The 27,265-nt window shown below is 46.9% G+C and overlaps 1 protein-coding gene across 6 annotated transcripts in view; it reads left to right on the forward strand.

Annotated features, from left to right (window-relative positions):
* The window catches only part of LOC105481995 (zinc finger protein 395), a 41,332-nt gene that overhangs the window by 7,522 nt on the left and 6,545 nt on the right, over nt 1–27,265 (forward strand). For 2 of the 6 annotated variants that reach the window (XM_011741823.3, XM_011741824.3), the window contains exons 2-6: nt 18,286–18,543; nt 19,608–19,840; nt 22,667–22,776; nt 26,032–26,267; nt 26,766–26,866. In XM_011741823.3, the coding sequence (XP_011740125.2) occupies nt 18,304–18,543; nt 19,608–19,840; nt 22,667–22,776; nt 26,032–26,267; nt 26,766–26,866 (920 nt within the window). In that variant the 5' untranslated portion in view covers nt 18,286–18,303. Of the gene's footprint in view, nt 1–3,526; nt 3,648–10,324; nt 13,859–18,245; nt 18,544–19,607; nt 19,841–22,666; nt 22,777–26,031; nt 26,268–26,765; nt 26,867–27,265 lie in introns of those variants that run through there. The other 4 variants (XM_024792889.2, XM_011741820.3, XM_071068464.1 and 1 more) reach the window with 4 other exon arrangements.

Consider the following 27,265-nt stretch of genomic DNA (forward strand, 5'->3'; position numbering starts at 1 on the left):
AGGATTTTCTAACTGGCAGATCTGTCCAACAGAGGAAATGTCTGCCCAGGAAGTAGTGAGCTTGCCGCTGTTGGCGGTATTCAAGTGGGGCCGAATGCTGTTGATTAGGAATGCGGTAGAAGAGGAGGACAGGAATTAGGCTGACCTCCAAAGTCTCTTCCAATTTCTAGGGTCAGTTATTTAGTATGTGACTTGTCAAAGCTGAAAGACAGATAGAATAGGGGCTTTACCCTCCAGTGGCAACTATTTGAGTCAATATCATCAAGTGTGTTCTTTAAAAAATGTTTATAAATAGGTCCCAGCATCTTTGAGAGACCCTTCTGGTATCATTTTAGAAAGGATGGAAAAAACAAAACAAAAAACAGGCGAAGTGCATTGACTCACGCCTGTAACCTCAGCACTTTGAGAGACTGAGGTGGGTGGATTGCTGGAGCCCAGGAATTCAAGACTGGCTTGGGCAACAGAGAGAGAACTTGTCTGTGAAAAAATAGAAAAACTAGTCAAGCATAATGGCACACCTGCCCGTGATCCCAGCTACTTAGGAGGCTGAGGTCGGAGGCTCACTTGGGCCTAGGAGTTTGAGGCTGCAGTGAGCCAGGAGCAGTGAGCCATGATCGTGGCACCACTGCACTCCAGCCTGGGTGACAGAGCGAGACCTTGACTCAAAAAAAAGGAAACAAAGAAAGGATGAGAACTATTTTAAGTCAGGTCAGAACTCAGTTTGTGACCCTAGGGCTGCTGCAAATTAAATTTTGTCCTTAGGAGAAACGAGAAGGTGGAGGAGGGGAAATGGCCAATAATAATGAACAACACAGATTGACATGTAGAAGGTTAGTGGGATCATGCTGGGTGCGGTGGCACACGCCTGTAATCCTAGCACTTTGGGAGGCAGAGGCGGGTGGATCGCTGGAGGCCAGGAGTTCAAGACCAGCCTGGCCAACATGGTGAAACCCCATCTCTACTAAAAATACAAAAAGTAGCTGGGCGTAGTGTTGCTTGCCTGTAATCCCAGCTACTCAGGAGGCTGAGGCAGGAGAATGGCTTGAACCCAGGAGGCAAAGGTTACAGTGAGCCGAGATCACGCCACTGCACCCCAGCCTGGGCAACAGAATGAGACTCCAGCTCTCAAAAAAAAAAAAAAAAAAAAAAAAAAAAAGAATAGTGGGATCATCATCACGCCACTTCTATTTGGGATGATGACTAAATCAAGAGGGGGCTGTTAGTGGGTGCTGGGTCCTCTGCTTGGCCGTGGAGGACATGGAGTGACCTTGAATGTCTCTTCCCACTTCATGTCCCGCACTGTGGATTTGTATCCCCAGGAGCACCTTGCTCAACACCATCCTGACACCAGTGATGAGACGGAGCCCTCTGATTGCTCTGCAGTTTAGCGATAAAGAGAATACAGGGCAGATCAAGTTAAAGATGTTTTAAAGTGGGATTTTCCAGGAAAGCATATGTTTAGTTTATATCAGACAATACATTTGTAATTTGAATTAAAAACATTTTTTTATGAGACAGGATCTTACTCTGTTGCCAGGCTGGAATGCAGTGGCGCAATCATGGTTCACTGCAGCCTCGACCCATCGGGCTCAAGGGATCCTCCCACCTTAGCCTCCCAAAGTGTTGGGATTACAGGCATGAGCCACTGCTCCTGGCTTAAATTTTTAAAAAAAATTTTGCGTATGTATTACTTATAGCTTACATATGAATTTTTTTTTTTTTAGTTTAATTCTGCTTAACTTTCACTGAAATATATGCTTTATTTAGAATCTGCCCTGATTATTTAAAACTTTTAGATTCCTCTTCCTGATATTTTTGGATTACTTTTGTTGTTGTGCAGGTTACTGCTAGGGCTAAATCACTTAGCAAAAGTTTCTTAGCTCTGCAAAGAGAATAGAGGTTTATCTCATCTTTGGAGAATATCGTAAGATGATTTTTGTCTCCACGTGATTTATGCTTGCATTTTGGCATTTGAGAAATTAGTATTTGGCAAGAAAGTGCTCTCTTTATATGGGATGAACCAATTTTGGGGTGCGCTGACTTAACAAATGGCAGTTTTAGATGTATGTGAAAAGCATAGGCAGGACCTAATTATTTAGAACTAGAGTTGAAAATTTTTGTACACTTAATGACAGGCCTGAGTCTCCTTTGTCTCTGTATCATTTGTGCCCCACATGGTGTCTGTCACATCAACTGTGCTTGTTGAATTGCTGTAATTTGGTTCCCTGGGCTACATAGTGGGTTTTGGGGAAAGTTAGGCTAAGAAGTCCTTTTTTTTTTTGAGACAGTTTTTTGAGACAGAGTCTTGCTCTGTTGCCCAGGCTGGAGTGCAGTGGTGTGATCTCAGCTCACTGCAACCTTTGCCTCCTGGGTTCAAGCAATTCTCCCTGCCTCAGCCTCCCGAGTAGCTGGGATTATAGGCTCCCGCCACCATGCCCAGCTAATTTTTGTATTTTTTAGTAGAGACAGGGTTTCACCATGATGGCCAGGCTGGTCTTGAACTCCTGACCTCAGGTGATCCTCCCACCTCAGCCTCCCAAAGTGCTGGGATTACATGTGTGAGCCTGGCCTTTTTTTTTTAGACAAAGCAAAATATGATAAGAAATAATAGTTCTCAGCTGGGCATGGTGGTGCACTCTTGTAATCCAAGCACTTTGAGACTACCTGTGGTGTCAGCTGCTTTGAGAGGCTGAGGTAGGAGGATTAATTGAGCCCAGCAGTTTGAGACCAGCCTGGGCAACATGGTGAAACCCCATCTCTATAAAAAATGCAAAAATGAGCTGGGCGTGGTGGCGTGCACCTGTAGCTACTTGGGAGGCTGAGGGAGGAGGATCACCTGAACCCGGGGAGGTTAAGGCTACAGTGAGCTGTGCTGGTGCTACTTCACTCCAGCCTGGGCAACAAAAAGAAAAGGAAAAAGAAAAACAAAACAAAAAAACCCAGTTGTCAGCTTTTTTGTCCTTTGAGTATCAGGAAGCCATATATACAACTCTCTTAGTAAAAACAACCACATTCAGTCAGTGGCTGCTTGTCAGCGTGCTGGAGGAATTGCAAACTCCCTCTCCTCTATTTTTCTTCTGCTGAAAATGAATTGCTCTTGGTGTGCTGTTCTTAAATTCATGTGTCCTGCGTCCATTTTAATCTTGTTATCTATTTTTATGGTGACTGTCGCCATGGTACTCATGCTCCTTGCATAGCACAACAGAGATTTCCGACGTCTGATAGGACAGCTCAGAGTTCTGCTGCAGCCGGAGAGAAACTGTGTGTGAGGAGTTATTTTTTTAATTGAGGTGTAATTTACATACAGCACAGATCTTAAGTGTGCTGTTTAATCAGTTTCGACACATACATACGGAGACAGAACATTTCCATCACCCCAGATGAGTTCCTCATGACCATTTCCAGATAAGCCCCACCCCCAACCAGAAGTACCACAAATCTGATTTCTATTGCCATAAGTTAGTTTTGCTCGGTAGGTTCTAAATATTATAATTTGTCTCTCTCTCTCTGTCTCTCTTTTTTTTAGACAGTCTTGCTCTGTTTCCTAGGCTGGAGTGCAGTGGCACAATCACGGCTCACTGCAGCCTTGACCTCCCCAGGCTCAAGCCATTCTCCCACCTCAGCCTCCCAAGCAGCTGGGACCACAGGTAGGCACCACCACACCCGGCTAATTTTTAAATTTTTTGTAGAGACAGAGTCTCACTATGTTGCTCAGTCTGGTCTCGAACTCCTGGCCTTAAGTGATTCTCCTACCTTGGGCTCCCAAAGTGCTGGGATTACAGGCATGAGCTACCTGTGCACAGCCAATTTTGTGTTTCTAATTACTGTATAGGTGGTGCTTTGAGGAGGGGGAGGGGGTGCGTGTCTGTGTTTAAAAAGCAGTATCCTATATAGTTAGGAGTCCCCAGTGAGTGAATAATAATGTTTTATTAGACTTTGTGCAATGGGATGTTCAGATTCTTTTTTCTCATTAGCTCAGGGGATTTGGATTTATGTTAGGAATCCTGATTCCCAGCTGAAAGAGTCAAAACCACAGGCAGCTAGGCCTGGTGTGGAGGAAGTGTGATTGGGCAAGGGCTGGCTTATTAGGAAACGTGTGTGTTGTGTTGGAGTGCTGCAGTGCTGGGTTAGAAGAACTGGAATTACTCCTAGGACATCCCTTTTAATGACCAGAAGTCCCATTGACATACTTTCTCTTTTTTCCCTGCCTTTTCCTTGAACTAGCATATAAATTTAACAATCCACAGAGTTGCAGAGTTGGGCTTATAATATTGAAACAGGATCTGTGCTGCAAAGCCCACTGCTGACTGGAAACGCAGATGTGCACTGCCGAGCTCACAGCCCCTGGGAAGCGTGGGCCAGATTCAGGGTGAAATTGCCCCCTAACATATTATTGAAATGCATTGAACAGGGCCTGTTTCTTTTCTTTTTTTAAAAAAAATTTTAAATGAAATTTTCGTTGCGCAAGTTAGTACATGAACACATTCTCCGTAGGGGAAGAATGCAAAACTTCTCGAGCAAGCAGAAAGTCTTTCTTGATGACTGTTTCTAATCCCAGTCCCTTCCCCAGAGGTCGAGCACTTTCATGGACTTGCTGTTCTTCAGATGCCTCACGTACATCTATACCTCTAGGACTTACAGAAAGTTAAGTGCATTGGCTGCGGATTACATAAGGTCTCTTTACTGAATTGCCTCTCCCTCCCTCAACAGGGTGGTTGGCGATAGTTCTCGGCCGCTACACAAAAGTCTTGATTTTGTTTAACTCCTGCCCGGTCCCCCTTACAATTAGAAGGCTACACAATTACTTCACCTTTCCCTAATTCATGGGCACTTCAGTCATTTCCAGATCCTTTACTGTTAAAAACGCTGTTACCAAAAAACACTGCTGCACAGACCTCTATAGCACCTGTTAGTTTTCTGTAGGGTAGGTACCGAGAAAGTGGAACTGCTGGGCCATAGGGTTCTTGAATTGTACATTCTAACAAAGATGCATCGTGGGGTCAGTTCCTCGCTTAGAGTTACTGTAGACTGAGGAATGCCTGCCCTGTGCTCAGACATTAAGCAGTTATTTGAAGACGAGGGGGCAGAATTTAGAGTGTGTTAGGTGAGTGCTCACTGGCCTCACAGGTCGCACATACCGTTGCTGGTCTGTGGGAAGGGTTGGTGTTGGGAAAGGCTCTTCTGGGCCTCCTAGTTAATTCTGCCTGGTCCCCGCCCCCCAACCCCTGAGGACTTTGACCCGTATGTTGATAGTGGTTGTGTGGAAAAGAATCACAGGCTGAACAGGCAGCCCATTGTGGACTCTGGATGGGAAATTCTAAACTCAGTTCATTTGGCCTGGAGACCTTCACCGCACCTGCGGTTCTTCTCCAGGCTGCCTTTGTAATCCAGTGTGGCCTAAACACTCAAGCAAAGTGTGAGGCATTTGGAAGCATGTTCTTGAAAGGCATCTAGAATGCTGCCACGTGGCCGTTATTAGCAGTTTATGTTAATTACAGAAGAATGGCGTGTGCCTCTGTTATTTACATTTCTGGCCTTCATCTCTAGCTCTCTACAGAACTCGTGGAAAACATGAGAGTTAATCCTATCAGATCAAACCCATGCATTTAGGAGCCAGTGTGGCAAGGGAGGGAGTGGCTGTGGCCCTCCTGAAGACAGCTTTGCGGCCAGTTGTGGGCCGGTGTCCCTGCCACCTGGGTGAGGAGAGGCAGAGGCCCCTTTGCAGCCTTCACGGTTTTACATGCATTCAACCTCAGATCTCCATGCAGTCTGTTAGGAAGCAGTGCTAGTTGGACCCTAGGGCGACCCCACTCGTGCATTCATTCACTGTCCAAACACAGTATGCACTTTATTTGCCTTCATTGGGGTATTCTAGCATTCCCTCTCTGGTTTCCAGCTGATGTTAGCGGGGCCTCCCTTTTCTGTCATTTCAGTATTTGGTGACCAAGTTGGCATTCTACTCCTCTCTCCTACTTGGTGGATTCTCTTGGGGCCCTCCTGTACTTGATCCTTTGTCCTGAAGAGCACTGCCTTCCTAGCTTGCCCTCCCTGTCACACAGCACATTTAGGTTAGCGGTCCTCTGGCCTTATCAGTCATCTTTTTTTTCCCGCCTCCCACCCCGAGTAAGACAGGGTCTTACTCTGTTGTCCAGGCTGGAATGCATGGCGCAATCACAACTCACTGCAGCCTCTACCTCCCAGTCTCAAGTGATCCTCCCACCTTAGCCTCCTGAGTAACTGGAACTACAGGCACATGCTACCACGCCTGGCTAATGTTTGTATTTTTTGTAGAGATGGGGTCTGCCTGTGTTGCCCAGGCTGGTCTTGAACTCCTGAGCTCAAGCCATCCTCTGCCTCAGCCTCCCAAAGTGCTGGGGTTACAGGTGTGAGCCTCCATACCTGGCCTCATCTTTCTTGATGGGCAATAACCAGTGTTCCCAGTGCGGTTGGTTTTATAGGATGGGGGTGGGCAGTGTGCTTCTTTTTGTTTTAGTGCTTTTGCAGTGGCACTGGACAAAATGTCTTTTTCCTTTTTGGCCTTCGTGGCCGCTGTAGATGACAGTGCGTTCCACAGTGACATCAGTTCTCTTTACCGGGTGTGACTGTTTCCATAGAGCTCTTGCATGGTTTTGATTTTTTTCTTACATCTCTTATACTGCCCTTGTTGATGTTAAAATTTACTGTATTCCCCCCACATTTGCATAAACTCTTCCCTATAATATTCCTATAGATTTGGCTCTTCACTGCCCGGGATTTGGTGTCTACTTTTTTTTCAGGTCAGCATTTATTGTGCACTTTTGCTAGGCACAGTGCTTAGTATCCAACATGCATTTTCTCACTGTTTCCTCTCTCAGACCTGGGGAATCAGAATCTCTAGGAAAGAGGAGCTTGGCGACTCTTAAAAAAATCAAGGCACTTCTGGAAAAAAAATGCATTCCCTCATTAAAGGTCCAAATTATCCTCTAGGATATGATCTGTACTTTTTCTCATTTTGCACGTGAGGAAACTGAGGGTCAGAGAGGTGAGTTTGTTTGGCCAAGGTCACAATGGGGAAGTTTGAGCCTTTTTTTTTCTTTTTTTTTTCGAGATAGGGTCTCACTCTGTCATCCAGGCTAGAGTGCAGTGGCATGATTTTGACTCACTGCAACCTCCCAGGTTCAAGCGATTCTCATGCCTCAGCCTCCCCAGTAGCTGGGATTACAGGTACCCACCACCATACCTGGCTAATTTTTGTATTTTTAGTAGAGATGAGGTTTTGCCATGTTGGCCAGGCTAGTCTTGAACGCCTGAGCTCAAGCCATCCTCTGCCTTGGCCTCTCAAAGTGCTGGGATTACAGGCGTGAGCCACTGCGCCCAGCTGGAAGTCTGAGCTTAAGGCAGCCCTGACTGTTTCACTGTGCATTCTCTTTGGGATATTTGTAAAAGGTGAAATAAGAAGAATTGTAGCCCTGATCCTGGTGATCCCATGCTTGATACTTTGCTGTCATAATGCACATCTCCCGTTCCATGCCACAACCACTAACACCACGTTAACCTCTTGGTGACTCAAGTTTTTAAAAACAAGGAAGCCTACAAGGTCATCTAGTTTAATCTGTCACTTGATGCATAGTTTTCCTGGCTGTACAACATAGTAGAAAGAACATAGCCTGTCTGGGTCTGGTGGCTCACACCTGTAATCCCAGCACTTTAGAAGGCTGAGGCAGGAGGATCAGTTGAGCCGAGGAATTTGAGAAAAGCCTTGGCAACATGGTGAAATCCCATCTCTACAAAAAATACAAAAATGAGCCAGGTGTGGTGACATGCACCTCTAGTCACAGCTATTTGGGAGGCTGAGGTGGCAGGATTGCTTGAACCTGGGAGGTCAAGGCTGCAGTGAGCTGTAATTGTGCCACTGCACTCAAGCCTGGGCGACAGAGGGAGACCCTGTCTCAAAACAAACATAGCTTTTGGAATCAGACACATTTGGGCTCACATTCTGACTTCTGTCATTTTCTAGCTTCGTGGCCTTGGGAAAATTTACTCAAACTTCTCTGAGACTCAGTTTGCTCATCTGTAAAATGGGAATGATGATGGTATTTATAATCTCATGGGTTATTTGTGGGGGATTAAATGAGACACGGTCAGCGAAATGCTCAGCAAGTTGACTGGCACTTAAGTCTTTGATAAGTGATAGCTGTTAGAACATTCCTGAATGAATATCAACTTTTGAAAGGCCACGGATTACATATAAGGGTTCCTGTTATTCTCTTGCCACTTATATGTGATTTTATTTCTTGGAAACATCCTACTGCCTTTTCTTCAAAAGATTCTCCTCTTCTGCTGGCCTTGAACTAAGTCCAGTCTACCTGCCGGCCTGAGGTGGTGGGGCCATGTGTGTCAACCCCCTTGGTTGTGTTCCTGGGGCAGGCAGAGCTCACGAGCACCCGGTGCTGATTTTATCCCTTCCTTTTCTGAAAATTTGGAGAGTGTGGGCCAGCTGCTGTCTGCGATTGATGCACATTTATTTTGTCACTTGGGCTCAGAACGTCCTCACTAGTGAGCACCTTCTGATTAATGCCGCCACCCCATCCATTTCAGGAAAAGCATCAGAGAGTGGCACCCCAACATCCTAAGCTGGGGTGGGGTGAACTCTTATTCAGCCTGTTTCTCCAACTCTCTTTCATCTCGAAACTCATTCTCATGCCCACAGTTATTGGGGCATAAAGATTCCTTAAATGGCTTCCTCCAGAGAAAAATACGTTTAAGGCACTTCCTTAGTGGTTTGAGCCCTGGGCGAGCCCCTCCTCCGCTCCGTTTATTTTCCACTGTGTATTTAAATCTTCCCCGATGGTGCCTGTCTTCTTTTCACTAAGGCTGACTTTCTGTTTTTGGGGTGAAACTTGTGTCTCCTTCAACCTCCAGTCACTCAGCGGATTTTTTTTTTTTTAGATTCATAACATATTTTATTTTGACTTATCTAACTGATGTCAAAAACGGAAAATTTTCACATGGATATTCATCTAACTCATGGGCTCCATTCTAAAAACCCCCTTTTTAAAAATCAGGCTTCAGTGTCAGATTGCTGAATGTTTTTTTCATTTTCCTGAGAGAAGCAAATGTTCATTCATTCATCTCATTATACAACACAAGTACATAAATGTAGCTTCGGAGCGTATTAAGTGCTTTTAAACACAAGTGCTGGCTGTGTGGACCAGGTGGTAGCTCATTTAGGCCCCAAATTCATGAAGGGCAGGGTCTGACTCTTAGGCTTCTTAATATTTGGCTTGGTGCATGGTCAAGAGCTGGGCCCACATGTTGCATATCAGCAGGGCTGATACGTTTAAAGATGCTGGGCTTTTTCTGCTCCAGGGCCCTTTCCCAGGGGTTCCGGTGAGTCCCTCCCCAGCTGGGTCTGCCCCACCCTTGTGGGTGGGATTAGCTCCCAGAGGCTGGCCAGGCCCCACCTGGGGGAGGCTTGGGGGCCGGGCCCCAGGGCTGAGATTCAGGCTTGGGGGAACAGAGCAGGAATGAGACCCGGTACCGAAAGTGAGCGGGGCAGGCACCTAGTCACATGGGCGATGGGCAGGGGCTGGTCACTGGCTTCGGGCTCCAGGGCCACAGCCATCTGACTTGGTGTTGAGCTCCAACCATGGAACACTGGAGTTGGTTCATTTTGACCGGCAAGCCTCTAAATATGGGTGCCTCGATTACCCACCACAAGGAGAGAGCGGTTGCCTTTTTATGACATGTTGATTCCAGCCAGGTGAGTCACCAGGTAGTTCTCATGCTCCTGCCAGGCTCCCCTGCCTGTCGGTTTGGCATTGTCAGAGAGTGTGATCATTCATCGAGGTGACATTTGAGTTCCAAACCAGTTTTCTCCTTTAACCATTTCACCCTCAGGAGTGATTCTCCTTTGTTTGGCATTGTCAGGAACTGTGATGATCCATTCAAATGACTTTTGAGTTCCAAATAGTGTTTCTACTTTAACTTCCTAAATAGAAAAAAAAAAAAATGACCAGGCACAGTGGCTCACACCTGTAATCCCAGCACTTTGGGAGGCTGAGGTGGGCTGATCACTTGAAGCCAGGAGTTCGAGACCAGCCTGGCCAACATGGTGAAACCCCATCTCTACCAAAAATGCAAAAATTAGCCCAGCATGGTGGCGTGCACCTGTAATCCTAGCTACTTGGGAGGCTGAGGCAGGAGAATTGCTTGGACCTGGGAGGAGGAGGCTGCAGTGAGCCAACATGGCGCCATTGCACCCCAACCTGGTTGACAAAGCGAGACTCTGTCTCAAAAAAAAAAAAAAAAAAAAGTAGAGTCCGTGTTCCTGTGTTCATCTGCTTTCTTCAGGGAGCGAGAACACAGGAACCTTTTTTGTCATCTTGGAATTGGTACCTGGGGCGTCGTTACCTCTCAAGCTTCCCTTTCCAGCGAGTGCCCACTCAGAGCCTCAGTGCTAAGGCCTTCCTTGACTATTAGGCTTTTAAAACTCTCACGTCTGTGTTTTATATTTTTGGAATGGCAGGTTTTTTTTTTTTTGTTTTTTTTGTTTTTAAATTGCCAGCTTTTGCCTGTTGTTACTGCAAGTGCTTCCAGTAAATCCCTTCTCCATGAAACTCACTCTCTTCCTCTGGATCCCAGCTCACCCTCCCCAGGCCTGAACCACGTCTTGCTGCTGGGTCTCCACTTCCGGGGAAGAGAGAACTGGACCAGGACAGCGCAGGAAACTGACAATGCCACTGCTTGCTAGCTTTGGGATTTTGGACAAATAGGTGACCTTCTTGAACCTGTGTTCTCAGCTCTAAAACAAGGGTGATCTTGTTCCTCCATATTTTATTGAGTTGCTGAGAAGTCAGGAAAGAAAAGAAGTCCCCAATGTGTTTATTCAAGAGAGTATAAACCTAAGTGCCATTCAAGCATTTGTGAGTGGTTTCGAGGTCGTGTGCAGGTCTCTTAGAAGTTTACCCTGAAGACTGCTAGAGACAACTGCTAGTTCTGTGAGGCTTGTTCTCCCTGGGGATACTCGGCTCCTGGTTCCCTCCCTCCAGTCCTGGCTCTGGGTAAAATGCCAAGTCAGCAATCATCCATCTCCCCACCTCCTTCTGGAAGTGTCATGTGGTTTGAGAACAGTTTAAATCAGGTTTAACCACACTGCACGGCGCCCCTCCCCCGCCACATACATGCACGCCCCAGCGCCCCACGCATTTACAAAAACGCTGCGGGACAACTGTGTCCCCTCACCCAGACATCTGTCAGCATAGTCCTGCTAATACCTGCTCCCTTCTGTCTACCTGTTTTTAAGGAAACCCTGTCTCGGAAGCAAGTTCGAATGCTCTTGACACATTTGCCTTCATTTTAGGGCCAGCAGCAGGTATTCCTTCTTATAACACATTTTTCTTGAATCTGGGCCTCTTCTTACCCCTGGGAAGATCAGCTGTTTAAGATCAGTCTAAGGAGGCTGCAGTCCCATCGGTGCCGATAGAGAGGGTTGTGGATTCCTGAGCCCTCACTGTGTGCCAAGGAGTGTCCTAAGAGCTGTCTTGTGTAATAGGGTAGTGTGAACTCCAGAGAGTCGTGAACAAAGGCACTGCATTTCTGAGAGCAAATGGGGAGGTAGGTGTGAAGGAAGGGGAAGTGTATTTTTTCCTGGTTAGAGCTGTGAAAATGCTTTCCTGCCAGCAGCGCAAACAGAAACCGTCTCTTTTACTTGACTGAATTGACTGTTGTGCAGTCAGACCAGCAGAAATATTTGTTGATCAGGATCGTTTATTATTTGCTGGAGAGAATTCGCTGTAAGCAGATCAGATGACCTGATTCTATGGCCCATCTGCTGGAATATGAAAATAGCAGTGTTATTTGGGGGTTCCTTCTTTTTCCTTTCCATTACTGTATTACATCTATTGCTTAGAGTAATAGGAAGGCTGGATGCTCAGTTATAGGGTATGCCATCGAGAACATTCCAGCCCTGAATGGGAGTTGGACAGTTATTCTGGTCCCTATCAATCTTGATACTCTATCATTTTAATTTTACTGGTAGTCTAAACTATTCTACACTGATGCAATGTAGTCCAGTTTTTTAAAACCTTCAGAAAAAGACAATAATTAGAATGCCCTGAGAATCCAAATTGTCACACTCTGACCAGCTGATTTAGAACTTGAATCAATCACCAATATGCTCAGTGCCATGTGTCTGAAGCTTGTACTGTGAAAATCCTAAGTACACACCACACCCCTCTTAAAAATAGGATCACAGGACCTGATAATTTCAGAGAGCCAGAAGTTTTAGATCAGGGCTTTGGGTGCTCTTGCTGAGGCCCTGGCTTTCTGTTGAAAGCCAGGAGGAGTTTTTTCCTGTCTCTTCAAAGAAAAGGTCCGTGTATGCTTAGCGAAGGGTCTGTTTTTTTTTTTTTTGCTTTCTTTGGGGAAGACATACCAGAAAAAAAAGGCTTGAGAACCAGCCACCAGGTAGCAGTTGGGTATGGAATGGGACAGTTTGCTTCTGCCAAGGTTCAAATGGTGACCTGCAAACCAGGAGGACCATAAACATATTTGCATATACTTATAAATATGCTTGCAAGTACTCATGGCATTTGTCAGCAAAGATGTTGGCTAAGAATTGCTGAAAATGAGTTGTTTGGGAATCTTATTCTCCATGGAGTTCTGTTGTAAAATAAGAGATGCAAACATTCACTGCAAACATTTTGGCCTTTGTGTATTTATTTATTTATTTAGAGCTCAGACGATCCTCCTGCCTTAGCCTCCTGAGTAGTGGGACTATAGGCATGTACCCCTATGCCCTACAAAGTGTAGAACATCACACTGAAAATTTTAAATAAAAATGTTACAGATTTAAAGGAAAAATGGGCACTTTTCTGATAAAAGATAAAGAATGATATGCTAAATATTAACCAAACATCTAAAAACTGAAACTGTTGTTCCTGCAGTGATACCCAATGGAGATAATAAAATATACAGAGAGCAGAGTTTAGCAGAGAATCTGAAGCTCTTGGCAGGAGGGTTTATATCCCTCAGTTGACCTATAAATTATTCATTAGAGAAGTAGCAAGCACCCAAGCTTTTGCAAATAGGAGTCTTACTCCAAACTTCACCCTTCTTAAGTTAAAAGAAACCCCATGAGTTGTACAGTGAATCACTTTGACTTATGACCTGTCTTCTGGAAGTGCCGCTAGGTGATATCATGGCTCGCTGCAGTGTCCCTGGGTGGTAGGAGAGCGCAGCCACCGCGTGAGTGTGTGCACGCACACAAGTGTGGGGGCGTGCCTACGTGTGCTGAGACGTGGTTGTCCAGCAACAGTTACATGACAAATAGCAGTTTGCAACCCTGAACCACAGAGAGAGTTTGTTTTACTGTTCTGCCTGTTCCAGTTCCTTAACTGATGGCAGATGTCCTCATTAAGGGCTATTAGCACATCAGAATGTGTTTGCTGAGCCCTGAAAAGAGCTAACTCCTTTTGGACATGGACTGAAAGATGTTATCTAGGGTAGCCAATCCCTCCTGTTGGTGATGGCAGCGGGGAGGGAGGAACACAAGAGGGCTTGGTATCCCGTTAAAACTTTCCCAAGAAGCCTTCAGCACAAGTTTATGTTTCGGTCAGGGAATTCCGTAAGAGGAGAATGTAAAATCATAAAGTGGGATTTGGCTGTGTGTTGCACTACTGTTACTGTTACCCTGAAATAGGTGTTTCTTGATTTCTCTTGGCTGCTCCAGAACCATATGGCGAACTAGGGGATGGCTGGTTTATAGGGACCATTGATAGCTCCCAAGAAAGACCTCACCAGAGGAGCGAATGAAGTGGAGATCCTGGAGGAGAGAGGTTGGAAGGAGGCCACCGCTGGAATGGTGGAAGTGCACCAGGTGGGCAGGACCCCAGGAGTGCTTGTGAGATAGCAGGAGGTCCTGAAAAGTCACAGGCGGCCCAGAGTTAACCTTGCTCCTCGACCCACCTGTTGGCAGACCTTCGCCGATGCTGTCATTCGCTCTGAGTCCCCAAAGACTCTTGGTTACCTGTGCTGTCTCTCGAGCCACGTCTGTAAATGTCATGAGTGTGCTGATTAACACAGGCGAGGCATCAAGTGACGCCTGGTGATGCTGCCCAGCCTGGATTAGTCTAGATTTGTATTTCTCCCACTTCCATGCTATTAATCCCCAGTATAAACTTGGCTAAGGTTTTCCTTGACTTTTTGGGTTGATCCCATTATCCCTTTGCATGCCTTGCCAGAGGGCAATATGTGTATAAAGGTCTTCCCAAACTCGAACTGCTAAATGATTAACAGTGGCTTGGTCTGCTTAGCAGGGTCAGACTAAAGCGTTGACCTTTATTCTGTAGGTAAGAGGCCAAGATGCAAGTGGAGAAGAGATTTTTTCAAGGAATGAAAGTACGTGAGAAAATGGATGTGTAGACTTTTAGATCAGGAGCTATTTTTTCTTTTTCTTTTTTTGAGATGGAGTCTCGCTCTGTCTCCCAGGCTGGAGTGCAGTGGCCGAATCTCAGCTCACTGCAAGCTCCGCCTTTCGGGTTCACGCCATTCTCCTGCCTCAGCCTCCCGAGTAGCTGGGACTACAGGCACCCGCCACCTTGCCCGGCTAGTTATTTTGTATTTTTTAGGAGAGATGGGGTTTCACCGGGTTAGCCAGGATGGTCTCGATCTCCTGACCTTGTGATCCGCCCGTCTCGGCCTCCCAAAGTGCTGGGATTACAGGCTTGAGCCACTGCGCCCGGCCTCTTTTTTGTTTTTTTTGAGACGGAGTCTCACTCTGTCCCCCAGGCTGGAGTGCAGTGGTGCGATCTCAGCTCACTGCAACCTCTGCCTCTCGGGTTCAAGCGATTCTTGTGCTTCAGCCTCCCAAGTAGCTGGGATTACAAGTGCACGCTACCACACCTGGCTAATTTTTTGTATTTTTAGTAGAGATGGGATTTCACCATGTTAGCCAGGCCGATCTTGAACTCCTAACCTCGAGTGATCTGCCTGCCTCGGCCTCCCAAAGTGTTTGGGATTATAGGCATGAGCCGTTGCACCTGGCCAGGAGCTATTTTTCCCATCAAGGTTCACTAACATAGGGAAAAAAACACCAAGTTGATGAAAATCAACTTAATTGAGTGGTTTATTTTGAGAGATTCCACACCTACTAGAATCATGGCAGGATTGTGACCTCTGACACCAGATGGACATGAGTTCATACCCAAGGCTGCAGTTCCTAAGTGTGCACCTTTGGTACCATGACCCTCTGAGGTTGTCACCTCATCAGAAATGGTAGACCATTGGTTCATCTCAGATCCTTTTGAGGATTAAATTAGATACAATTTATGAAAGCTAGTACCTCTTAGGCACTTAATAAAGACAGTTTCCCTTCCTTCTTTCTCTTCTGCTTTTAAAACTTAAGATTTGGCAGTACTAAAATAAAGCCAATGAGAAAATGTATTTTGGTGTGAAATTCTGGCCAGTTAAAGGAGAAAGGGGACAGGAGGGATCCAGTCAGAAGCAGCAGGTTCACCAACTCCATGCGGTTCCGGCAGGCACAAACAAAACAGGCAGTAGAAAGCAGTCTTTAAATTAAAAAAAGAAAAAGGCTTAGAGAAAACATCGACCGAATTTGTTGGCCAAACATTTCAGGCGCCGTCTGAAGACTGGGAGCCCAGGAATTTGGGAAATACTACCCTTTCTTCATTTTCAGTGGTAGAAACCCCAAACTTCCTGCTCTAGAAAGTGGGGAGGCCATTAGGTTGTTTTTTTTTTTTTTTTTTTTTGGCTAAGAAAGTGGTGTAGTTGCTTTCTCTGGGTTGATGCTGCCATCTCATGTCTCTGCGTGGCGTTGCGGCTTCGCCTCTGGATCCTGTCAGCCCAGTGAAACTGAACTGAGAGTTAGAGGTGCTCCATTTTAGCCTGAGGCTCCAAAGACGAAGGTATGTAGGTGACAGTGTTTTAAAAACAAGTTTAGGCCAGGCACGATGCCTCATGCCTATAATTCCAGCACTTTGGGAGGCCAAGGCAGGCAGATGGCCTGAGCTCAGGAGTTTGAGACTACCCTGGGCAACATGATGAAAATCTGTCTCTACTAAAATACAGAATATTAGCCAGGCGTAGTGGTGCACACCTGTAGTTCCAGCTACTTGGGAGGCTGAGGCAGGAGAATCACTTGAACCCAGGAGGCAGAGGTTGCAGTGAGCTGAGATCATGCCACTGCACTCCAGCCTGGGCAACAAAATGAGACTCCATCTCAAAAAAAAAAAAAAAAAAATACCCAAACCAAAAAAACAACCAATTTAGCTTAGGTATACATTTTTTTTTTTTTTTTTTTTTTTGTAGTGGCAAAGAATCTACTCTTTGCATTTGTTTCCCTTTTTATTGTTACAATGAAGCTTTCAGAGAGAGAGTCATTGGATGTAGTTACCAGACACCTAACTAGGAATTTCTGTCTGCGTGCTGTGACTCCAACCTTTTCCTCATATTTTCTTTGCTTTCTGGAAAATTCATGGTGGAGATACTATGCCAGCAGATTCTAGCCCTTGAGTTTCTGCGTAAAATGCTCATGAAAACCAGCATTTTGCCCCTTTACTCAGTATTTGCCATTTTATTATTATCCTTTAGAATTCTTTTGCCGTTTCTGTTTTGTTACTGTGGAGATGTTCACGAACATACCTTGCTGGAATGGTTTGGAAAGAGGCCAGGATTTGGGAGGTGTGGAGATGGTGTGGTACCTACAGAAAGAGCCTGGGGGGCTTCTGGACAAGGGTGAAAAGGAAAGAAGGCTTATGGAACTGTTCAAAGATAGCTTGAGCTAAGAGCTGTGCCACAGGTGTCCTCTTGATGTGGGTGGGGTGGGAAAGGCACACCTGAGTGGAATTAGCCCCATAGGCGGGGGGGGGGGGTGCGGGCGGGGCGGTGGTGGTGGTGGTGGTAGAGGGGTGGGGGGCAGTCAGCATTGATGCTGAGGTCTCTGGAAACCCTGGTGTTTTATACCTGCTGTGACCCCACAGCACCTGGGATATGCTTTGCACATAATAAGCGAATAGGAGGGAACAGAGGACTGGAACAGCAGAGATTAGGAACTAAGGAGCTGCGTGTGCTCTGTAGGAGGAGGGCAACCTGAATTTGCAAAGCACTGGGTCTGACTCGTCCCCTTCTGCCAGCAGTGTCAGGCCAGGGAGCACTGTGGGTCAACCGGTCCCCTGGTAGGGACCCACTTCGAGAGGCCTGTTCAGATTCTTGCACCAACTACCTTTGCCACCTGAACAAGTCACGTGCTCAACATTAGTTTCTTCAAGTGTAAGATGAGAGGAGCCTGGGTCATTTCTTTCTTTCTTTTTTTTTTTTTTTGGAGTCTGAATCTCGTTCTGTTGTCCAGGCTGGAGTGCAGTGGTGTGATTTCGGCTCACTGCAGCTTCCTGCCTCCTGGGTTCAAGCGATTCTCCTGCCTCAGCATCCTGAGTAGCTGGGATTACAGGCATGCGCCACCATGTCTGGCTAATTCTGTATTTTTAGTAGAGACAGGGTTTCATGATGTTGGCCAGGCTGGTCTTGAACTCCTGACCTCAAGTGATCCACCTACCTCAGCCTCCCAAAGTGCTGGGATTACGGGCGTCAGCCACCGCACCTGGCCAAGCTCGGTAAGTTTCTATGGCTCTTTGCAGCTTTGAGCTAGCTGAACTTGAGAATCTGTGTGCATCAGATGTCCTCAGGCTTTGACCCAGCAATATCGTATCCTGGAAGTTGCCCTACGGAAGCCGTGGTTGATGTGTGTGTGCTGAGGTTTAGCTCAGAGGATGCTCCCTGCAGGCAGAGAAGTTTAGACGGCAGACCATTGGGTGCAGCCTTTGGGTACAATAAATAATAAGAGATTAGAATAGGAATGATGTGTCCACCTAGGAAAATGCTGAGTGGCTTCTGAACATGTTTTTATAAAATAATATTGAATGATATTGCAAAACTTACACAGTTAAGTAAAAATACAGTTTACCAAACAGCAGTCCCATTTTTACAGAAATAAAAGTGTAAATACACGCACAGAAGGAAGCCTGGCCTGCTGTATAGGAAGAGTGGGCCTCCCGGGGAGGCAGGTTTCTGAGTGGTTTATTTTTCTGTGTACACAGAGTATTTTCTGATTTTTCTACTAGGAATGGATATCACTTTTGTGAAAAGGAGGGATGGTAAAAGTTGACTTTAAAGAGTTCACTTACTTTAGCAGACCCTTCCTGGCTCCTGCTGTGTGGGGCTCCCTCCTGAAAGCTTCCTGATTCCCCCAGGTGATGGGCAGAGGCCTCAGTGTCCCCTTCGCCTCCGCAGGAGAGGAGAGGCAGCAGCATGGCGAGTGTCCTGTCCCGGCGCCTTGGAAAGCGGTCCCTCCTGGGAGCCCGGGTGTTGGGACCCAGTGCCTCAGAGGGGCCCTCGGCCGCCCCACCCTCGGAGCCACTGCTGGAAGGGGCTGCTCCCCAGCCTTTCATCGCCTCCGATGACACCCCCTGCCAGGAGCAGCCCAAGGAAGTCCTTAAGGCTCCCAGCACCTCGGGCCTTCAGCAGGTGGCCTTTCATCCTGGGCAGAAGGTAGGTTGATCCCAACATGGACAGGTGTCCCATCTTGCGAGTCTTGGGGTGGTGGGCTGGGGTGCCCCAGTGACAGGCCAGAAACTCTCTGGGCACCGTTTTGAGTGCAGACCTTTGCCCTCCAGCCACAGGGTGTCTGGGCAGCAGATCGCCCAAAAGAATATGATAATGTTAGGAGACCCAGGGCTTCTCTACCACAGTGTTGTCTGTAGAAGGTGGCAAGATCTAGCATCTGATGCTGTGGGCTTTGGCTTGTTCAAAACCTCAGTTTGAAGGATGGCCATAGCCACGTTTCTCTTAACCTGCCTCAGTTTACAACTTTACCAAAGGAAAGCATCTCAGGCTTATGAGAGTCAAAGAACATTGCGTCTTTGAATTCCCTTTAGACACTTTGAGGAGTCAGAGATGTTTGTATAGTTGGATTCGGTGTGGATTTCCTTTTCCAGCGTCTCTGCCCCTGTGCCAGGGCCCTGGGTCTGATGTTATCATGAGGTCCAGGTGCCTGGGGTTCTCTTTTGTTGCCCTCCCGAGGCCTCCTAAATAAGGACTCTACCTCTGTCTCCTTGCCAAGGCTTGTGCGCACCAGGCCTCCCTGCCTGTGAGGGAAGGTGGCCTGCCAACTTCCAGGTCCTCCTGGTGAGAGGTTGACCTGCCTCTGTACTCCTGCCACGTTGTCCCCAGGTGGACTCAGCATCCTCTGAGTGCAGGATAATGAGCAGTTCGGAGTGCCAGTTGGGCACCAGCAGACAGGCAGTGCATCTGGGGCAAGGAAGGCGGGAACATGAGTACAGATTCTAGATTCAGAGAAAGTCGCAGAAATTGACATGTTTGCTGTCTGCCAGTCTAGAGAGCTGATAAGGATCTGCCTTGGGAGGAATCAGGCCTGTGTGGGTACTCAGGTGGGAAGCGAGTACCTGGGAACATCTACTTGAATAAAAGATGAGTGAGGCAGAGAACATGGTTCGTGGCAGGCAGACCCTGGCTCCTGGGACGTGGGGTGCTTGAGAACTTCAGGGTGAGACCCATCCAGGGCTGACCGCTGGCTGCTGTCCCTCTTCCCGCAGGTTTATGTGTGGTATCGGGGTCAAGAGTGCACAGGACTGGTGGAGCAGCACAGCTGGATGGAGGGTCAGGTGACCGTCTGGCTGCTGGAGCAGAAGCTGCAGGTCTCCTGCAGGGTGGAGGAAGTGTGGCTGGCGGAGCTGCAGGGCCCCTGTCCCCAGGCACTACCCCTAGAGCCCGGAGCCCAGGCCCTGGCCTACAGGCCTGTCTCCAGGAACATTGATGTCCCAAAGAGGTTTGTGTGGGAGAAGAAATTGGGTTTTAAGAGTCACATGGGTAGTGTGGTGTGAGGGTGTGGGCTGCCTTTCGGTGTGGAAGAAATGTGGTGTCATTGGCATCTGGGTGCCAAGATATTGGGACACATGGGACACAGAAAAGGGGAATCTTTGGCATCTTTTCTTTTTTCTTTTTCTTTTTATTTTTTGGAGACAGCCTCACTCTGTCACCTAGGCTGGAGTTCAGTGGCATGATCTCGGCTCACTGCAACCTCTATCTCCTGGGTTCAAGCGATTCTCCCACTTCAGCCTCTCGAGTAACTGGGATTATAGGCGTGCACCACCACGCCTGGCTAATTTTTGGTATTTTTTGGTAGAGACAAGGTTTCACCATATTGGTCAGGCTAGTCTCGAACTCCTGACCTCTAGTGATCCACCTGCCTCGGCCTCCCAACGTACTGGGATTACAGGTGTGAGCCACCTTGCCTGGCCCAGAATGGCATCTTTTCTTTTCCATAGCTCTATATGGGCAATGTACCTTTGGCTGGGCAAAGGGCTATTTTTTCCCCTCTCGTGCTTAAACTACATCAGGTCATGGTTTATGATGAGAGACAGGGAAGAACTGGCTTAAATCGGGAGTCAACAAACTTGTTTTGAATGGGCCAGATAGTAAATAATTTAGGCTTCTTGGACTAAACAGTCTCTGTCCCCACTGCTCAGCTCTGCTGTGGTGTCCAAACAGCCAGGGGCGATGCAGAAACAAACGGGTATGGCTGTCCTCCAATAAAACCTCATTCGTGGACCCTCAGATTTCAGTTTTATATACTTTTCTTGTGTCACATGTCCATAAATTGTATCCTTCTTTTGATTTTTAAAACTATTTAGGCCAGGCACAGTGGTTCACACTTGTAACTCCACCATTTTGGTAAGATTGCTTGAGGCTGGGAGTTTGAGACCAGCCTGGGCAAAATAGCAAGACTTTGACTCTACAAAAAAAATAAAAAAATTAGTCAGGCCTGGTGGCTTTTGCCTGTAGTCCCAGCTCCTTAGGGGACTGAGGCAGGAGGATTGCTAGAGCCCAGGTGGTTGAGGCTACAGTGAGCAATGATGGCACCACTGCACTCCAGCCTGGGAGACAGAGCAAGACTCTGCTCTAAAAACAAAAACCAAACCAAACCAAAACAAAAAACAAACAGGCTGGATGTGGTGGCTCACGCCTGTAATCCCAGCCCTTTGGGAGACCAAGGTGGGTGGATCACGTGAGGTCAGGAGTTTGAGACCAGCCTGGCCAACATGATGAAACCCCGTCTCTACTGAAAAGACAAAAATTAGCTGGGCATGGTGGCACATGCCTGTAATCACAGCTACTTCAGAGGCTGAGGTATGAGAATTGCTTGAAGCCAACCTGGGTGACAGAGTAAGACTCCATCTCAAAAAAAAGAAAAAAGAAAAGAAAAAAACCCCACAAAACCAAACCATTTAAAAATGTAAAACCATTCTTGGCTTGAAACCCTACAGAAACAAGCAGCAGACTACGTTTGGTCCACAACCCGCAGCATGCTTACCCCTAGCTTAGATATTCAGAACCATTGGTGTTGAATGAAGAATGTATTTTGCTTTAGAATTTTGTGATACGACTTTTTTCTAAGAATATATATCCTAATTTCTATGTTATATGCTCTATGTACATTGATCTTTTAAGATTTAAAAAGAAAATCTGCCAACTGAAATTGTCTTATATATAAGATGTGCAAGCAGTCACACCCTACTCACCTCTCTGTGTTTGTCTATGAATGCTACAAAACACAGTAGACCCAGTATTTTAAAACCAGATCAGAGCAGCAATATTTGCGATGGTGTATTCAGTGAAATGCAGGCAAATAATTTATTTTTCTGTTATACGGAAATGAAAATTCAAAGATCATACAAAAACAGAGATGCTAATTTGTTTAATGTATTGATAGTCTTTAATGTTTGATGTATTAATAGTCTTGGTTTTGCTGCTTCAAACCCAAGTCATATTTTAGTGGACCTGAATTGTAAGGAATAAATTAAGACAGCCCTTTGAAACAGACCACTTAGAAGTTTATTTCAGACTAACTTTTCCTAATACTTTAGCATTAACTTCTAGACAGCTCGAATTTTACTTCCAAATAATGTAGTGATATATGGATTTTTAAAAAATTATGTGTAACATTTTATAGAACTCGGCTGTAGAAAGCATGGACATTTGTGTTGGGAGATTTATTTTAGTGCTTCTGGTTTATTTGCACGTTGGCTTGGGTGGTAGGTTCTGTTGACATTCAGAAGCTGTCAGAATGCCTTACCATTTTTCTTGGGGGAGGGGTGGGAGAAGGTGGTTAGTATATAATTGTTCCCTGTTCATTTTAAATGTGGGACAAGGAAAGGAGGTAATTGTTGTGCTTTTGAATTCCAGTGGGTGTCTTTTGTCCCCGTGTTCATTTCATTTTGAGTCTATCCTCTTTCCCCTAAATACAATTCTCCTTTTTAAGCTGCAGAGTTTGGCAGCAAAGTCACGGGAGAATGCGGCTGTCTCAGGGCATCACAGTGGGATGAGACCCAGTGGCTTACACCGGGGCTGCCTAATATTATAAGCATCACTCAGAATGGGTACTTCCCAGGGAGAAGGGGAGACCTTCATGTTTCACTTAGTTTATATGATCTGAGCACACACTGGCTGATTGGAGTTGGGGGGACTTGGAGGGGTCAGTCCAGAAGTGTAAGACGATCATGTGAAACCAGCCAGAAGCAGTGTCTCGTTTTGCAAGGACCATGGGCCCGCCGTGCCAGGAAGTAACCTTTTCCACTCATGCATGTGAATCCAGGAAGTCGGACGCAGTGGAAATGGATGAGATGATGGCGGCCATGGTGCTGACGTCCCTGTCCTGCAGCCCTGTTGTGCAGAGTCCTCCCGGGACCGAGGCCAACTTCTCTGGTGAGCAAGCGGGGCCCAGCTGAGTTCTGGGCATGACAGAGGCCCACGACAGACATCCTCTGTGTAGAGCAGCTAGTTGCCTATGTCACCGGCCTGGCAACAGAATTTCCAGGGACTCCTCCCAGTGGCACCTCCGACCGGCTGCGTGCCATGGAGTTAGACGCATCCGTTATTTTTCCTCAGTTTCCTCACCTGGGGAGGAGTTTCCTGGTGCATTGTGAAGATGGTTGAGCATGGGACTGAGCCGCAGTGGCCCGCGGAGTAAATTCTTCCATGGGAGTGGCTGAGCCCAGCACTTTGGTGGGGCCTGAATGAGGCCAATAGAGGAATATTTAGTTCGCAGAGTAGAATTATGCTAAATGGTCTCCTAGTGGCCTGGGAAAATTCATGCCCTTGTTCCACATGCCTCATTCAGCCTCGTAAATTAGTGTGAGCCTACAGGACAAGGACCCGGAATAAATGAGCTAAATTCTAAAGTAAGTCTAATTGCTTAATAAAAACCAGAGGTTCGACTTCAAGGCAAATTTATTAAAACAAAATTTATATAGTTGCAACCCCAAAATACTTTATCAATAATATGAGGGAAAAAAGGGTTGCTGGGTATTTGTCAGAGTTTGGCAAGACTGGTAGTGAACCTGAAGTTTTTTGGGAAATTCATGGCAGGGCTGGCCTCCCTTACTCCCAGGGAAGAACTTGTTCATTGGTGGACGCCTAACTGAATTGCAAGCTACTTATAAGCTTACAGGAAAATATGGAGTTAGCTCTGAGTACATAGCAGGAGGAAAGTGGCCTTCATAAGTATCCCTCATAAGGAATCTCCCTAAATAGAAATTAAACATAAGGGAGAGAGAAAACTTACTTTTGTGACTCAAAGTTGGCTGCCAAAGGAAGTCATTTTACTATGAGGACACCTAGCTGTGAAGCCTAGTATTGCATGCCTGCTCTATTAGCACAGCAAAATAGGAAAGAGGAAAGGAGTTAATTTCTAAGTTCTCAGGAGAGTTTAGGAGATCTGGATGGTTGGGTCAACAGTGGAAAGATCAAGAAAGTGTCCTAAAGGGAAAGAAAAGAAAATTATTGACTCCAGTTCCCATCAGGAGGGTATGTATAATACATGCATACACAAGTGCACATCAGCGTAGAAGCATCTCACTGATAGGCCATCATCCTGATAATTTTAAGTCCCTTTGTAAAAAAAACCAAAAACCACAAATTTATTGTCTATTAAAGATTTTTTTGATGACAGTATATTTTTTATCTTATAGCTGAAGTCAGTGGAAATATAAGGCTTCTTTGGCCTAATTATCTTGAAGTGTTCTGCAAAGTGTGGTCTATGCAATGACCAAAACCTTGACTAAGAGAGTCATGGATACTATTTGCACAAACGCCACCTAGTCCCTTTGGTTTCTGTGTGGTTAAGATGGCATGTGTGTCTGTATGTCTGTGTGTAGAAAACAGGATTATAAATATTTCTTAAAAGTTCACTTGTAAGGTCTCAGTGCCATGCATTTGTAGAGCAGTACTTTATTTTCATGCTATAAAATGAGTATTTATTGCCTGTGTCCTAGAAAAACTTATGATCAAAGATGGAGTCACTTATAACTTATACATTAACTTATAACTTACAGATAACTTTTTGCTTTATGTTTTGCTTCCTTTGTGTGCCAGTCAAAATCTGCCATACAGATTTCATGCGTTTGAGCCATTGTGAGTGGTTCCTGGAGGGAAGGACTGCCGCATTTGTAGGGTGTGCCTGCCGCTTGACCTGCCCTTTGTCCCCGAGTACTGAGCATCCTAGACGTAGCCGTGTAGCGTTCCGCTCTCTGCCCTTCTCTCCCTGATTGTTTTCCTATCAGTGGACATGTGTGGGTCTTTCACCTGTTGGCCTGTTTAATGATTCTTGTGTACTGCCCTGAATATGTACCCTTTTTAAAGCACACATGTAGATGTAGTAATCTCTTGGTTCCCAGGAAGGGACAGTGATAGCTGTGAGACATGACAGCAGTATCTGGGGAGGGAAGAGTTCTTCCTCCATCTCGTTCTTTTTGGGTAGGCTGCTTCTAGGATGTGAGATGTAAGGAGAGTCTGGACTGGAAACAAGGGAAGATGGGAGCCTGTGCCAGGTAGATCCCTGATTAGCATTGAAGGAGTCTGGACTATGAGCAGGAGGAGAGAAAGCAGGATTTTATCCTGGCTGCAAGGAATGTGCTAGTAGACCTTGGAATGCAGAGTTAGGGGGCTCTGTGGAACGCCCCTGTTGGGAGTTGGGGCTTTTGAGGACAGGTAGCTTTTTTCCCTCTCTCTTGGTATTTCCACATACCAGAATTTCAGATTCTCCTATATTATAAATTTACCTGGATTTTTGGCCAAGGAGTGAGAGAGTGTGGGTTGGGCCCACGCAGCCTGCAGATGTGCTGTTTAAAGACGAAAGATTCCCCATGTCTGCTGATGCTCATCCTCCTGCTCAGAGGCATTCAGGAGCCCGGCAGCTGCTTCAGGGCCATGTCAGGCACAAAAGCCCCCTGCCACCTTGCAATGATCAGAATTGCTCGCAGAGCTTGTCTTTCCTCCTCTAGACATGTTACTTCCTGATTAAAGCAGGTTCCACCTGGGCTGAAGCTGGCACTGGGAGATGTTGTGCACCCTCCCGAGAGTTGCAGAGGCTGAGTGGTTTGTTCCACCCCTAGGTTTCTATGGACTGGTCTGGGTTTAGATGATTGAAAAGCATTTTTCAGGAAAGCTGATCAAGAAGACCTTTAAGCTGGCCTCAGCTGTAGGAAAATGCTCTGGGTGGTACCCAACACTGGGTGTGCCTGTTCTCAACCAGGCCTGGAGGCTGCAGAGGCTTTGCCCCTCTCCCTCCCCATCCCCCCTTTATTTAATGTATAAAGTGAGAAACAGGCAGCACTTTGGGAGGCTGAGGCCAGAGGATCGCTTGAGGACAGGAGTTTGAGACTGGCCTGGGCAACATAGCAAGACCCCATATATAAAAAATTTTTTGTTTAAAAAGAGAAATAAATTTCAATTAGGTTCTCTACGTGTGAATCCTATACAAAGTGAACTTGCAGTGTGTATCTGTTGGTCAGTGGTGACCAGGTGGCTATGGTAGGAAATGTCTGTGAGGGCAGAGCAGTTCTACCAAGAGAAATTGCTGCCGTGAATGAACCCCTCTCCGTGTTTACCGAAGCTCAGAAGGGAGAGTTCGCCCAGGGACAAGCCTGTGAGCGTCCTCTCATCTTCTCTTCGTCTGGCCAGCTTCCCGTGCGGCCTGTGACCCATGGAAGGAGAGCGGTGACGTCTCGGACAGCGGCAGCAGCACTACCAGCGGTCACTGGAGTGGGAGCAGTGGTGTCTCCACCCCCTCGCCCCCCCACCCCCAGGCCAGCCCCAAGTATTTGGGGGATGCTTTTGGTTCTCCCCAAACTGATCATGGCTTTGAGACCGATCCTGACCCTTTCCTGTTGGATGAACCAGCTCCACGAAAAAGAAAGGTATGTGATTATGGTGTGAGTGGGAGCCCAGGCTTGAGTGGATGAGGTCTCTGTGGGGACAGCCAGCCATGGAGGGAGGGGACCCTGCAGGCCTTACATAGTCTTGGGTTCACTCCCATTTCGGTTTTCTATTGCTGCTTCTGTTACCTGGTGATATTCCCAGGATTCTACTCCTCCTGTTTAAAGCCTCTTCCCTTTTAGTCTCCACCCCAATCCCTGCCTTCTTTCCTGTGCTCCTGCAGAGGTCTGCGTGGGAGAGGCCTCCAGTGGGGTCTTAGCCATAGCACCGAGCACCGCTCTTGGCCACTAGGACCATCTCTTAGGTTGGGGCTTTCTAGCCCCTGGCTGTAAGTTTCTCTGGTCCCAGAGAACCCCTTTCCTGGAGGTTTTTGTTGAGTCAGGCCGGGGACAGCAGCCACTTTGAGTCCCCACTGGGTAAGGATGAGCGAGGGATAAGGAGAAAAACATATCCACTCACCCCATCTTCCTTTCCTCTAGAACTCTGTGAAGGTGATGTACAAGTGCCTGTGGCCAAACTGTGGCAAAGTGCTGCGCTCCATTGTGGGCATCAAACGACACATCAAAGCCCTCCACCTGGGGTAGGTGCGAGCCCAGGGCCTCTAGCCTAGGGTCGCATGCAGGTGTCCCTCCACCCTGCCAAGTCCCTGTGACCCGCAGCCCACAGTGCTTTCAGGAACGTGGCTTGCTGGAAACCCCCCCGGCGTCTCTTCCTGGCCGCCTGAGAAAGACATCCTGGTGAACATTGTTGCTGTTGGTGGGAAGGGAGTTCTGTCCATCTTGGGGATGTGTCTTCTTGCCTCACTGCAGGAAGCCAGATGTTTTAGTTCTGGGTAGAAATGGGGTCGTTTGGTTCAGTTGCTGGTGAGACCCCGTTTCCAAGATGTTTAGTGGCCGAGCACTGCACCACCGACTCCTCCTTGGGAGTGGGTCTCTGCTAGCCCCACCCTGGTGCCTGGGTCGTGTTCTGTGCAGAGCGA

Source organism: Macaca nemestrina, chromosome 8 (assembly GCF_043159975.1).
Source record: "Macaca nemestrina isolate mMacNem1 chromosome 8, mMacNem.hap1, whole genome shotgun sequence".
Lineage (NCBI taxonomy): Eukaryota > Metazoa > Chordata > Mammalia > Primates > Cercopithecidae > Macaca > Macaca nemestrina.